Raw genomic sequence first — 15,240 nt, 5'->3', positions numbered from 1 at the left:
AATTTTTAATATTATTTAAAATTACTTACATCAATTATAAATTCGCATATTATACCTAATGTTGTTAATAGTTTTTTTAATTTATAAACCCCCAATTCTGACATAAATTCTTCAATTTTTATAATTTGAATTGCTTCTGTTCGATTCCAGAAATTACGTTCGATATTGTTGTCTCTCCAAAACGAAATTTGCTCAAGAGACATTGAAAACATAAAATGCTTAGGTTATCTCTTTTTAACAAGAGAAAGTATTTCATGCGCCATATCATCTAACAACGTTTCTATGATCGAGTAAGACGCACATGGTTGACAATGTTGTGTTAAATACACTGAAAAAAAGGCTTGGTTATAATAATCCAAACTTGATAAATGTTACCCATCGCTGTGGTGAAATAGTTTCAACTAAACGTATAGGTGATTAAGACGAAATAATTTGGTTAATGTTAACAAATAATTTTAGCAAAACTTAATACGGTTTGATTAATATTAACAAAGTTTGATGATTATTACCAAGTAATGTTAAGTATTACCAAACGATTTGATAAGTATAAACAGATTGTTTATTAATAATTATTGAATTATTTGATAATTATTACCAATTACATATGATATTTATAACAAAATGATATAGTAAATATAAATGAATTTCTTATTAATAATTATTGAATTACTTAGTAAATATTACCTAATAGTACGATAAGTATAACAAATCAATTTGTAAATATAAATCAATTATTTAGTAATAGTTACCAAATTATAAAATTATATGATAATTATAAAGAGATGATTTAGTAAATATTAGCAAATTACTTAGTAATAGTTATTACACTATATATATATATATATATATATATATATATATATATATATATACAGGGTGATTCTGAACAAACGTTTGTCTTTAAAATATCAAATTCTTGAATAAATTCTAAAACGATTTTTCCTCTTGCAAAATTTTGCCCGGAGCTTAGTTTTTAAACTATAAAGGAAAATAGTTAACTACTTACGGAACGAGTACAAGAGGTAGGCAGGGACGGCGCGATATAGGCGATTACGTGGGGCACTCGCCGCGATCAGCTGATTGCTATACGCGATGACTGTAACAATCAGTGTGTGTGTGCGTACACATTCTCACACACACACTGATTGTTACAGAAAGCGAATATAAAATAACAATTAAATACATAATCACAAATTGTGATCATTTTCTGAATGATGACTACATTATAAAACAATTATAAAAGATTTACTTATTTATTGGTAGAAAAACATATTTCAATTATCTACGCTTATCCACGATCCATGATATATTATGCGATTATGCGGAATTAATAATAAATTAGTCATGGATTAAAAGTTACAAAAGAGATAAATTTGCTCGTTTTGCTTACACTTAAAGTCAGTACACATGAGAAAATTTTAGTATTTACCATAAGCAAATCGACCAATCACAGGACGGCGTCCATTTTATATAGCTTCCGGCTAACTTCACAATATAAAAAAATTTAATTAAAATTAAACGAATGACTCACAAACCTTTTTAATTATACTTCAAAACTCTTCATACGAAATACAAACGATTCATAAGGAGAATTTTTAATATTTAGTTATGTTGGCTAACTACATACTGTAAAAATGATTAATTTTTTATAATTATTCTAATTACTCACAAACGTTTTTAATCACACTTCAAACATCTTCATACGAAATACAAACGATTCCATAAGGAGATTTTTGGTTGGCTGAAAAATTTCCGGCTAACTTAATACGAATGAGAGTTGTTTCTGCATATAGGACAGTGTCGAATAACGTGGCACTATTATTGGCTAGAACACCTCCTATACGTTTATTGGCGCCAATGCGGAAGCGGATATATGAGAAGTTGAAGAACGCTAGAGAGAGAGGAGAATATTCTGCGGATCTTAAAAACGCAATAAAACAAATAGAGGTATCCAAAATGCGCGATCTTTGGCGCGAATATTTGGAGAAGCCGAGCACACCTGGTGAATACACTAAGATGGCGGTAGTACCGAGAATGGAAAGATGGTTGGATCACGAGACCGGCAGCATGTCCTTCCATCTTACACAACTTATGACAGGGCATGGCTGCTTTGGACGATTCCTGTGGAGAATTGGAAGACGGAACACCACAGAATGTGACTTCTGTGGAGACGAACAGGATGACGCCGTACATACGCTAAGGAACTGTGAAGCATGGGAATCGCCGAGGAATCGGTTTCTAAGCAAACTAAATCTACCAGTAGATTTCACGCTAGGAGACGTTGTGGACTCCATCATTGAATCCAGAGACTCATGGGTAGCCTTTTCTGCATTCGCGGAGGAGGTTATGGGAAGAAAAGAGGAAGAAGAGAGACGTAGAGAGATGCTAGAGAATCTCCCCTCACCTTCTGCAACACCCTCTGACAGGGATGGCGGACCGGGTGCTTCTCCCTGATCCGTGTTACACGCAATGAGACATCCATTTTTCCTATTCTAATTTACTTTATTTTATCTCCTATTTTATTTTATTTTATTAGTTCCTTATTTAATTATAGTTTAAGTTTAAGTATCTTCATCGACATCCGTGTACGAGTAGTAGAGTGGTTGACCGCGGCCCCACTTTCGCTATATACGAGACAATAGGGGATGACGGGCACTCACGTGACCGCAGGTAGAATGGCCAACCGGGAGCCATAGTTTTTCTCCCCCCGGCCTAGGGACTCAGAAGTGTTGTTATTCAACACATCACAGAGACCCAAGTGATCCACGAACTGATATATTTATAATTTAGGTTCCTAGGGAAGATTTATAACTAAATCTGGTGTCTACTGGGATACTGACAACTTTATGAATAATTTCTAGTTATCAATTAAATTTTTATTCACTTTTAATTAAAATTATCCATTTTCTTAATAATTAATTTATCTACTTAATGTTTATCACATTTTACCAGCATCAATTTTAGGTCGCGAAAGACTAGACTCGGTTAGTACTGAGTTAGGGTTAGACTGACGAAGGCTGGGGAGGAACGAAGATGGATTACGGAGGATGCCAATTTTAGGGACTACCGTCTTCCGAGAAGTTATGCGATAGCGGTTCCTCGGGGGGCGGTCTAAAGGTCATAGGTGAACGTGAACAGGAGGGGTTTTTAGCCGGTGAGAGTCCGGCATAACCCGGGCATACGGGTGCCCGGGTATGCATCATGCATTTTCCCCTCCTGCGCAAAAAAAAAATAAAAAAAAGGTGGAGTCGGAGTCCCTGCCCAATCCCCGTCGACATCCTGCGTAGGGCTGTTTGACAATAATGTAACTGAAGTAGATAGGGCGCTTAAAGTGAGTTCTTCTAAATCTTCCATTAGTAATGGATCCTTAGAGGAGTCTGATAGGAAGGATAATCAACCGGATGAAGAACATCCGACGTATGTACTAGGTGATAAATCGGAGGAATCTGAGTATAATTCAGAAGGTAGTGAATCTAGCCACCAACGATTGGTACGTGAGTCAAAGCAGTGGTCCACGGACCAATTAAATGAGCATATTCAAGATCTTCTTATTGCACTAATGCAGTATAATTCCAAACATGGTAGCTGTAAATCGGGACCCATAGGTAGAGAGCATGAGCAATTTATCGATGATTCAATTCGTAAAGTTAGAGTACTAACTTCTAGGCTTATGTTTAGAGCAGACAAACTTAAAGTACAGGTCTCGAAACTAGAGAAAGATAATGCTAAGTTAAGTAAGCGTTTAGAGATAGTTGAAAAGGATATAATAGTATTAAAAAATCACAGACAGAAGAGTGGTATAGAGGTATATCCATCTCCTTCTAAGGTAAACATTTCAACGAGTAAAGAGGATACGAAATGTAATCAAGAGGATGTGATTCAAGAGGACAAGATAAAACAAGATACAGGACCTCACAAGTCAAAGGAAGATACACTGCAAGACAGCGCAATATCTACGTTTGTAAAATAAAAGACGATACAAATCTGATAGACTATATTGCGGATAAAGCAGATATTTATATGTCGGCCCTTACAATGAAAATTCAGCCTCTTATAAGAGCTGAATTTCTGCGGCTTTGCGAGAATGCTCGAAATGTCAATGACTATAGTGTATTGGTTGATGCGGGTTTTACTACTGATAATAGTGACAACCTTGAGCGGCGTTCTTTAGATACTCCTTCCAGCAATAACAACAAACTGGAATTAGATTGCGTGCGAACGTTTCCTCCTCTTTTAAGAGGTTCTGGGAACTTAGGTAGTTTTGCGGCTTCGTCCCCGAGAGGGGGAAACATATGTTCTCCCCTCACGTCGAGCAGAAGTAAAGCGAGTCGTGATAACACTAACAAATATGCAAATTTTAAGGAGAATAAAGAAGAGGTTATCCTACTTCAAATTCGAGATAACAATGTTAGCTTTAATGAAGTTTTAACGCAACTGAAAAGTCAAATTAATCTAAGAAAAGAGATAGGCATTGACTCCCTTGGCATTCGCAGAACTGCGAACGGAGGAGGTGTTTTTTCTATAATAGGTCAGGATTCGTTGAGACAAGCGGATCTACTGGCAGAGCGTATGATCAAAGTACTTGGTAAATATGAAGAAAAGATTAAGGTTATTCGTCCGCAGAAGATAAAGACGGATGTCATTATAAGCGGTAAAGGCGACTTTGTCACGTGTGACGAAGTGGTCTCTGCGGTAGCGACTGCTGGTATTTGTAATACCGAGAATATTTACGCCGGCAAAATTATGTATAGATCTTTTGGTCGCTGGTCAATACGTGTGGCGTGTCCAGCAAGCGTTAGTAATAGAATCTGTAAATTAGGAAGTCTGCAACTGGGTTGGGGCAGAGCCACCGTGAAACTTGCTCCCCCCCCCCCATAGTTAGATGTTACCGTTGCCTGAGAACAGGTCACATGCGCATATCATGTAAAGAGTCAGGTAAATCGTAGGAATCGATGTTTTAAATGTGGAGACACTGATCATGTAATATCTCAGTGTACATCTAGTGTGTTTAAGTGTCCATTATGCGTAGACACTGGAAAAGCCTATGATCATTGCCTAGGAGATTTTAAGTGTATTTGCCCGAATGTTGGCAATTTTCAGAGAACAAACACACCACAGACTTCTAATATAACTAGACTGCTAACTCCCCATATTTTGCTTATATAAAATGTCCTCACATTTTATGTACTAACGTGACTTATTCTGCACATGCGCAGATACCATCGATATAGATATATATCATATACTTAACCTAGCTTGCGTATGTATATACATATAAACATGCGTTATCGCAGAGCGCATGCGCAGAATAGAATACCTTTATATACCTATCTGTGATTTGTACATAAAATCGAAGCCGTCTTATATATAAGGAGTTAGCAGTCTAGTATATATAGAAGTCTGTGAAACACACCCATGGTTTGTAACACTCAGCTGGCTAAGCGTAGCCAGAACGAGTCTAGCATGTATAACGTAACACAGAGGACCACTGATGTGGCCTCAAATCGGGAGGCCGAGGCCTCTGAAAATATAGGATGTCTTTCTCCTGTAGCTATTTCTAAACCAAGTGGCTCGGATAATAATAATAATAAAAATATCCCTAGTGAACGGAATCCGGATAAACTGGATTCGACTCGGCGTGAGTAGAGATACTATAAGAGAGATCCGCTGATCCGCGGATCCGTTAACGATTTCTGATTGGCTCCCGTCGCTTGGGGTATAACCGGAAGTGTGAGAGAGAAAGATAGATATAACTGACAGAGAAAGCCTAGCCGACCTAACCTGTCACCTGTCAAAAGAAAACAGAGTGTCAAAAAAACCTTCTATCTAAGTACAGAGGTTGACAGCGCGGAAAATACCAAATAGAATATAAAATAGAAAAAAAAAAAAACCTCGGGTAATTAATTGTATTCTGTTTTATAAAAAGTAATTTATATATAATTTTTATTTTTACTTATATAAAGTGAAAGTATATAAAAGTGTTAACACTTGCGTATTTCCAATGTAATTTCAAAAATAATTTTTTTTTTGTTTAAAATAAAATAGGTGAATGAATCAGAAATGCCTAATAGTTGCTGTGCCGGTTATTGCACTAATACGAATAAAAAAGGTTATCAAATATGTCGATTTCCAAAAGATTCGGAAAGAAAAAAATATGGATCCAGAATATGAACCGTACAGATTGGATTCCAACTTCAGATGCAAGATTATGTGATGTAAGTTATAATCAAAAGCAAACTGTTATACCAAACTGTTTTAATTTTTGCTGAAATAAGTTTTGTAAAAATATTTTAAATTTAGAAAAAAAGTTCAAAACTGTTTAAATATACTACATCGAGACTAAATTGACTCTGAATATGATGAGAAAAATATAATTGCACATTCAAAAAGTTATATATATTTTCTGTGCAGGTCCATTTTGCCTCTGATATGTGGATGACAAGAAAAGATGGCTCACGCAGAGTGAAATCTGATGCAATACCAACAATATTCGGTGAGAATTTGGCAACATCTACAACAAGGCAGAACACAATGACCGAAGCTGCAGAGACTGATGTGTTTGAAAATATTTCAAATGAAATGGAAGAAGAAATGGAAATCAATGAAGATATTACCGAAGAAGAAAAAAACAATGTATTAGGCATTTCATCTAATAGAACAGAAACTTCAGATCCATATGTTTTACAACGTTTGGAGCAATTGGAAATGCTTTGGAAAAAAAGTGAACGTTTAAGACTGCAAATGAAGAAAAAATTACAACAGGCGAAAAGGAAAATCAAGAGACTTCAAGTTGAAGTACGTAATAATAAAGTAGTTTCTAATATAAATAAGATTTTCAATGAAGATCAGTTAAACTTGTTGTCTGGAAAGTATAAAAAAATACCAAAATGGTGCAATAGTACGTTGATAAAAGCTTATAAATTAAAATTTGCATGTGGCACTGCGGGTTATGAGGAATTGTTAAAAGCAAATTTCCCTCTTCCTTCTATGCGCACTTTAAGTGAAAAGTTAGAAAATCTTAAATTCAAAAGTGGGATAATTAATGAAGTTTTAGAATTTATGAAAATTAAAATTTCTGGATTCGAGAAGGAGATTGATAAAGATTGTACATTAGTGCTCGATGAGATGAGCATTACCGCTGGTACTTTTTATGATGCATCAACAAACACGATCATTGGCAACGTTACATTGCCAGATCATGATACAAGTATTATTGCTACTCATGGTCTTGTGTTTATGTTAGCCGGAATTGCTTCAAGATGGAAACAAGTGGTTGCGTATTATTTAACTGGTAATAAAGTAAACGACGAAAAATTTAAACCTATAATTGAAACAATTATAAAAAAAGCTGAGGAAATTGGTTTAATTGTTCATAATGTCACTTCGGATATGGGACCAAGCAATCGATCAATGTGGAGAGCGTTTGGAATAGAAGTTTCAAATATTATAATTAAAAATAGTTGTAAGCATCCTTGCTCTAATGATAGGCTTTTGTACTTTTATTCGGACGTACCTCACGCTTTAAAAAATATTAAAACTGGCTTTATAAATAATGAAACCATAACCATTCCAGATTATTTTGTTAATAAGTTTGCATTGCCTACAAATGTAGCTAATTCTAGTCATTTAAACGATGTTCTTATAGCTGATAAAAATTGTGATATTAAGTTAGCTCCTAAGTTGAAATCTGAATATTTGTCTAGAAATAATCATTTCCAAAAAATGCGAGTGAATACGGCTACAACAGTGTTTAGTGATCAAGTAGAGACAGCTCTTGAATTGTTAGCAAACTTAAACGATGCCAGGATAACGACTGCTTGGTTTATTAAATTGATTACTCGATGGTTTCGAATAATGAGCGGAAGAAATTTATATTTAGCTTTAGGATTGAATAACATAGAAAAATTTGAAGAAACAATCGCTTTTCTAAATGAAGTAATTGAACTTTTCAAAGGCTTAAAAGTAGGACAGAAGGGAAATTGGAAGCCTTTTCAAACAGCTGTGATAATGTCTACAACGACCGTTCTTCAATTAATTTCATTTTTATTGCGTAATAGAGGTTTTAATTACTTTTTACCTTCGCGTCTTTCGCAAGACTGTATTGAAAACTTATTTTCCGTAATAAGATCAAAAAACGTTATTCCGAATGCATTTCAGTTCAAAAACAATTTAAAATTGATTAGTATTTCTCAATACATGAAGAATATATCCAATAGTAATTATGAAAGTGATGATAGAGAATTTTTTTCTGAGTTTTTAGATATTTTAATGGAAAACAGCAAGTCTGTGAGCAAATCTGAACAAGTACAAGTCTTTTCTAATATAATGTCACAAAAAATTGTTTTCAATAAATTAGAATTAAACAAAATTTATTATGTTGCCGGATATTTAATGGCGAATATTATGAAAAATCAAAGTGTATGCAAGACTTGTATAAATGCAACAGGATCAATACAGTCAAATAATTATTATTACAGTGCCTTAACACGTTTAAGATGTAAGCATGTAAATACTTTATTTTTTGTAAATCCTGTCACGTTCAACGTTTTTCTTCAAATGACAAAAATATTTAAGACTTTTTATCCTCATATTCGAGTACAAAAACATGTAAACCTGAAAGAATTCTTTATAAAATTATGTAACCAAAGCACTTTTTCTCTACCTGCATGTCACAATTTAAAAGAAAAAATTATTAAAAGGTTTATAGCATTTAAATTAAAAAATTGTTCGCAAGCAATAACTCCATGTAATAAAAATGCAATACGTGCGAGCAAAAGCATGGTAATGCATGCATATATAAAATAAAATTCTTTTCTTATAGATTTGACCTTTTTTATTCTTATTTCCTGTTATTCGCATGCTACTTTTACTTTCATTGCTTGCATACTTTTTCTGATAAATATTTCTAATGAATTTCAATTTTAGGTACAATCATCGTCTGATATACATCCAGCTATTAAAGGAATTCAATTTCATCCTTATAAATAGGATACGAGACACAACTGCAATTAAAATGACAAATTTGGGCCTCGGACAATCAGATCAACACTATATACATTTTCTCAATCAAGTTATATATTATACAAAATTGTACATAAGTAAATAGAAACGACAAGAAATAAATAATAAACAATTGTATATAAAAATTACATTCAAAAGTTAATTAGAAATAAACGAAATTATTCACATATTTTTTATGAATATTATTGCAATACTATTCTCTATAATTTGCACATATTTTTCTACGAGTCTAAATACAATGCTTAAATTATATTTATAATACATAATGTGTATATAAACATAATATGTATATATATATAATAATATATAATTTCTTAATAATCAATTTATATTACCTAACCTTACATGGGAAAATTGATGAAATATATGTGTGTAAACCTTTTTTTTAAATATATTGTGTTTTAATATTCATTTTTTTCACGATTATTAAATATCAATAACTACAAATAAAAATATATATATATTGTATTCTTGCATTTACAACCAAAATAAACCGCCATCGAAAACGTCATATCCGATATCCGGTTTTACCCCAAGACGGCACATCCGCGGATCTCTCTTAAAGCTATAGCACACGGATATCCATAAAACATAGCCATAATACATAACATAAGCTCAAGAACCAATCAGATAGTCGTTTTAGATTTTATATGCTAAGGAAACAGAAAATTACTAAAAACTTAAGCATAAGAAAAATTTCAATCGGTTGAAATTTTTACGTACACGGAATTTGTAGATGTATTGAAATGGTGGCTCAAATGATTGTGGCACATCTATGTTCTATCTGATCAATGCAAAGGAGAGAGAAATACTGTTTTGTATATATATATATGTATGTATATATATATATGTATATGTATGTATGTATATATATATATATATATATATATATATATATATGTATATATATATATATAGAGAGAGAGAGAGAGAGAGAGAGAGAGAGAGAGAGAGAGAGAGAGAGATAGAGATATATATATATAAAACAGAGTTATATATATATATATATATATATATAACTCTGTTTTATTATTTAAAATATGGGAGACCACAATAGTTATTGTTCAGAAAATTTTTCAATGAGGTCCTATAAATCCATTTCAGGGGATAATAATAAAAATTATGAAGGACTCGATACCACGATAATTTATGAAAACGATGTATTATTAATTGATTTGATAAAAGGTTATCCTCATCTTTATGACAAATCCTTAAAAGATTATAAAGACCAATTAATCAAGGAAAAATCATGGCTTGAAATTTCAGAAATAATGCAATTATCAGGTAAATATGTTTTTATCACGTAAATATTTTATTTGATTTTTACTGAATTTTTTACCATTAAAATATTCTTTTTATTCATGTTGATCAAAGTAATAATATTTTTCATCTTATTTTTAATTTTTTGAGAGAAATCGAAACTTGTTTATAATAAGAGTAGTTTAAATTTGATAGATCAATTTTTTAACATTCAGAATATTTTTATTGCAATAGTTATTCAATGGAAGATTCAATTAACATTTGTATAATTTTTTTAGTAAACCAATGTCAAGTTCGATGGACTCGTTTAAGAGAAAAATATTCAAAGGAAAGAAAACAAAGGCAAAATGAGACAAGAAGTGGAAGTGGAATATCTAATCGAGTAGTATGGCCACTATATGACAGTATGAAGTTTTTCGAAAAACATATAGCCAAAAGAAAGTATGTCCATTTAACATTGCTTTTTGTGTATTCTCAATCACAGTGACTTATTAAAAATTAAACATTCTTCATTGCAGCACATACAGCAATCTATCACAAGAAACAAACAATAAAGAAAACATACTGAGTTGTTCGCAAAACATTCTGAGCTTTGAGAGTTCGCAGAATAGTTCAACAGCTTCAGCAGTGATTTCACCTCCTGATTCTATAACTTCGACTTTAAATGGAAATCAACAACATTCATTGTTTAGTGCAACAAATCCATGTATTAGAAAGTCTATGTCAACACTTCAGCAACCATGTACATCTACAGCTACAACAACATCCATTGAAATACCTGCAACAATAGAAAGACTAGAAGAAAGAAGACCATCCATGTCTTCGATAACATCTTCACATGGATCTAAAACACAGACACTATCTGAAACTAATGCAAACCATGACAAATGTTTTACGCCTATAAAAAAACAGCGAATTTCACAGTCAAATAAAATAGAAGAAACTCTGTTATCATTGACTACTCAACTATCTGATAAAATAAATAATTCTTCTCATCTGGTTACAAAATCAAGAATTGAAAACATTAAAGATGTTGATGATAAATTTGCAGATTTCATAGCAGCAGAATTACAAAACATGCCACAAGAATTGCGCAAAAAAAAGAAAAAACAAATAATTGATATATTATGGACAACGGAGACTTAATATAGTAAGTCAAATTTTTGTCAAATTTTTCTTATTTCATACAAAAAAATTAATATATATTTTTTTTAAATATTGTGAAAAATTTTTATAGCATTTGTGCAATAATGTCATTGAAAAAAACATTTTTTCTTTTATTTGTTCTTAATTTCTATATACCAAAGATTTAATAATATGTTGTTGATTATTTTCTCTATCTATCTATCTAGTATGTGTTAATAATATGTTGTTGATTATTTTCTTTATCTATCTATCTAGTATGTGTTATATGGAACGTACAAATAATGGTAGTCATTAAATTTGCCTAAGTATGGAACGTACGTACAAATAATGCTAGTCATTAAATTTGCCTAAGTATAAAATTATTAATTAAATATTGTATTTAACATGCAAGTTATTGATATGTATTTCATCAAACATTGTACGAAATATTTAACAAAAATATACACATACATATAACATTAATGTCTATTAAATAAGTCATTTCTTGGGCTACTTTGAAGACAAAATCAAAATGATCCAAATTAAAATGATGAATCACAGCGCAAGATCATTTTAATCTGGATCATTTTGATTTTGTCGCGAAAGCAGCCTTGATTGTGCATTGTACTTGTATTCAAATTTAATCACGATTTTGCCCTCTTTGTACATAATCATGTTGCCACGGTACTTCTCCGGCTGGAGTCAAGAAATAATTCGCTAACGTTTCTCGTTGTGCATATGCTTCCATTGTTGCTCGACGAGCATTGGTTGGTACCATATCTCGAAGAGGCATATCATTAATTTCTCGCCAAGCACCATTTATAATTTCTCCATTGTTATTTTCACCATCAACGTAGTTTGGAGGACAGTAAAATCTATTCATTGGAGTTTGTTGGTCATCCATACTTTTCAAGAAATTGTGGAGGCATACTGTACTCAAAATTATTATATCGGCAGTCTTGGGATGCATGCATATGGGTCGACGCAGAACTCTCCAACGCGATACTAAGATTCCGAAAGCATTTTCAATCGTTCGCCGTGCACGAGATAATCTATAATTGAAAATTCTTTTCTTTTCATCTAAGTTTGTACCTGAATAAGGTTTCATTAAATTTTTTGACAAAGGAAATGCATCATCTCCAATAAAAAAAAAATTAGTTGATTTATCATCTCCTGGTAGTTTTACTCTTTCTTTTGGCAAATTCAATCTTTCTTCTTTTAATAATTTCCCAAACTCAGATTCAGCAAATACACCAGCATCATTTTGACTTCCGTATGCTCCGATATCAATTAGAGTAAATTTGTACTTATAATCGCATGCAGCCATCAATACCACACTAAACGTTTTTTTATAATTAAAAAATAAACTACCAGATCGTGCAGGCGCCTGAATTATACAATGTTTGCCATCAATAGCTCCTACACAGTTTGGAAAGTTCCATTCATCAAGAAATCCTGCACTAAATCTTCTATAATCTGCTTCTACAGGAGGTGATACAAATTGATGAAACAAAACTTCCACGATAGCTTTAGTTGTTTCTTTAATGATATTATATGCTGTAGATTCTCCGATACGGTATGCTAATGCTACTGATAATATTTGATCTCCAGTCGCCAAATATCTAAGAGTCGAAGACAAACGTAATTCAGGAGAAAGAGCTCTCCAATTGCATTTCTGGAGTTTTGGAGCTATCATTTCCAGTAATGTATAAAAAGTATCCACTGTCATCCTTGTATATCGAAAAAACATTACGGTATCGTCTTTTAACTCTTGAAATAAAGCTTCAAAGTCTCCTTGATAAGACCTATTTACATTTATAGGTCTTACCCACCACCTCCTCCGCCTACGTTGTCTTTTTTTCCATATAATGACCAACGCACTCCATTGTATAAATTTTAGGAGAAAATCAGGATCTTCCCATATATCGTCTATTGCTACAAAATAAACAAAGTGTTAATTTTTTCATTATTTTCTTTATCAATATTTTTCGAATATATTTTTAAGAGAATACCGAAGTTAATTTTATGTTTATATTAATCATTAACGTTAAAAAAATATTTTTCATTTATATTACAGAAAATTTTGATGAATAACACCTTAAAATATATAATTATGTTATATATATATTATAATATGTAATTATGCAATATTAATTTGATTTTATATTTTTATATTTTATTTTATTCTTATTTCAATAAAGTTTATTGAATAAACTTTAGCCACTTATCTAAATATTAATTATATGAACCATATAGATCAAATCAAACAATTAGGTTATATCACACGTTTTTTGTACCACATAATTGTATATAGAAAAACTATATCTTAAAACTTTTAAAATTTGTTTCTTTTCGTCTATCTAAAAATGACTTCTGATTGGTCGAATTTTACTCTTATGCTTAAAGTTATAATTTCAGCTTATGGATCCATTGCTATTGGCTGACATGTTATGCTACGCTCCTATTGGCTAAATCCTTATGGTATGTCTTAATGTTACGGCTATGGAATTTGTGTGCTATAGCCTTTATAGTATCTCTAGGCGTGAGGAGTCTGCTCCTGATCCGGAAACCCGGGGCACAGAGTCAGGCCAAAAATAGTTTCCTCGTAACCCTGGTTCCCCTTCTCCACCATAACCTTGATTCCTTCTCTCCCCCTCTCACCCTTCTCCTTTCCCTCCTTATCCTAGGTCCCTTCCGACGTATAACCCCGTCATGGAGGGGAGCGAATGGACATAGTCCTTTCGTCTTCGTCATTCATGGCGGGCGGGGCATTCCAGCATTGCACCGTGGCGCTGGAGTGCCCCATTAGTAATTGTAGTGGATCGAGTCTGCCATACTTGGTCCAACTTATTGTAGAAACTTGTAGTCGATGCGCAAACGCACAGGCGCGGTGGCGGAACTTCCCCCCGGAAGTTATGCGTGAGCGGTTCCCGGGGGGCTGCTCTAGCGTTAGGATGCTACCGGTGTGGTTTAGCGGGTAGTCAGGTCTGGATGGATGCATCCAGCCTAGAGTCCCGCACTACCCAGAGCCCTCTCTTTCGGGAGGGGGGGAAGGGTGTCCGTAAAGATTGGATTCCACATCGATAAAAAAAAAAAAAAAAGGTGGAGTCGGAGTGAGACTAAGTCCCACTAAACATCGAATTAGTGAGGGGAATTTTTAAAATCGGTTTTCTCGATGTTTTACGTCGCGGGGAATGTTTTGAGAGGTACTTTAAAAAAAAGTGAAGTTTGAAGTGCAACATATCATGTGGATTTCACCCGGGGAAGTCATAAACATTAATTATTAATGTAAAACTGTCGTGCGGCTCCACCTTCCCTAGGGATCTCCACGTGGCTCTCTGAGAACGCAAAATAATTCTCAGGAGCGAAAAATATTAACAGTCGTACTCTTTTACGGAGTGTAGTGCTTATTACAAATGTTAATTTTGTGACTGGAAGTCTTAAATACTTAATATTAACATTTATAGGTGACCTAACCTTACTTTTCTAGTGACATCTGCCACGTGGCAGGTAATTGGTCATTATACTTATGTGAGGCGAGACAACATCTATTAGCAACAATAGAAGTGTTTATTGAGTGTTGACTGTTTTATTTCGTGTGATCGACAAGATCTAAAACATAATAGTTAACGAATAACAAAGAAATAAGGTGAGAGTTACCTAGTGACATTTGCCTGGTGACATTTGCCACGCGGCACGTAAATGGATATCGATATCTCGATATTGTCATCATATGTGTTATAAAAGTGTGTGTATTATTCATAGCTTTATAAATATTAATAGACGTATTCTTTTACGAGTGTAGTGCTTATCACAAATGTTAATTCTGTGATT

General features: G+C 33.1%; 3 protein-coding genes across 4 annotated transcripts in view; 2 read left to right on the top strand and 1 right to left on the bottom strand.

The window, feature by feature from the left end:
- The window catches only part of LOC145977641 (uncharacterized), a 78,850-nt gene that overhangs the window by 16,175 nt on the left and 47,435 nt on the right, over window positions 1-15,240 (bottom strand). The gene's annotated exons all lie outside the window — the stretch shown is intronic.
- Window positions 5,775-9,164, top strand: LOC145976213 (uncharacterized). The gene is made up of 4 exons (XM_083107255.1): window positions 5,775-5,896; window positions 6,046-6,215; window positions 6,412-6,795; window positions 8,926-9,164. The coding sequence occupies exons 2-4, from the start codon at window positions 6,120-6,122 to the stop codon at window positions 8,986-8,988; spliced, it is 543 nt and encodes a 180-aa protein (XP_082963381.1). The 5' UTR covers window positions 5,775-5,896; window positions 6,046-6,119; the 3' UTR covers window positions 8,989-9,164.
- Window positions 10,022-11,885, top strand: LOC145974959 (uncharacterized). Of its 2 annotated transcripts, XM_083105104.1 has the most exons (4): window positions 10,022-10,305; window positions 10,560-10,722; window positions 10,800-11,431; window positions 11,683-11,885. In XM_083105104.1, the coding sequence occupies exons 1-3, from the start codon at window positions 10,062-10,064 to the stop codon at window positions 11,425-11,427; spliced, it is 1,035 nt and encodes a 344-aa protein (XP_082961230.1). In that variant the 5' UTR covers window positions 10,022-10,061; the 3' UTR covers window positions 11,428-11,431; window positions 11,683-11,885. The 2 variants fall into 2 exon arrangements, with proteins under 2 accessions (XP_082961230.1, XP_082961225.1); XM_083105099.1 differs by having other exon boundaries at window positions 10,800-11,885.

This window comes from Camponotus vicinus, unplaced genomic scaffold, assembly GCF_025532165.1.
Source record: "Camponotus vicinus isolate PSW18456_S1 unplaced genomic scaffold, iyCamVici1.0 SCAF_1, whole genome shotgun sequence".
NCBI lineage: Eukaryota > Metazoa > Arthropoda > Insecta > Hymenoptera > Formicidae > Camponotus > Camponotus vicinus.
The sequence above is the reverse complement of the archived record's forward strand: the minus strand, read 5'-3'. Positions and strand labels throughout refer to the sequence as shown.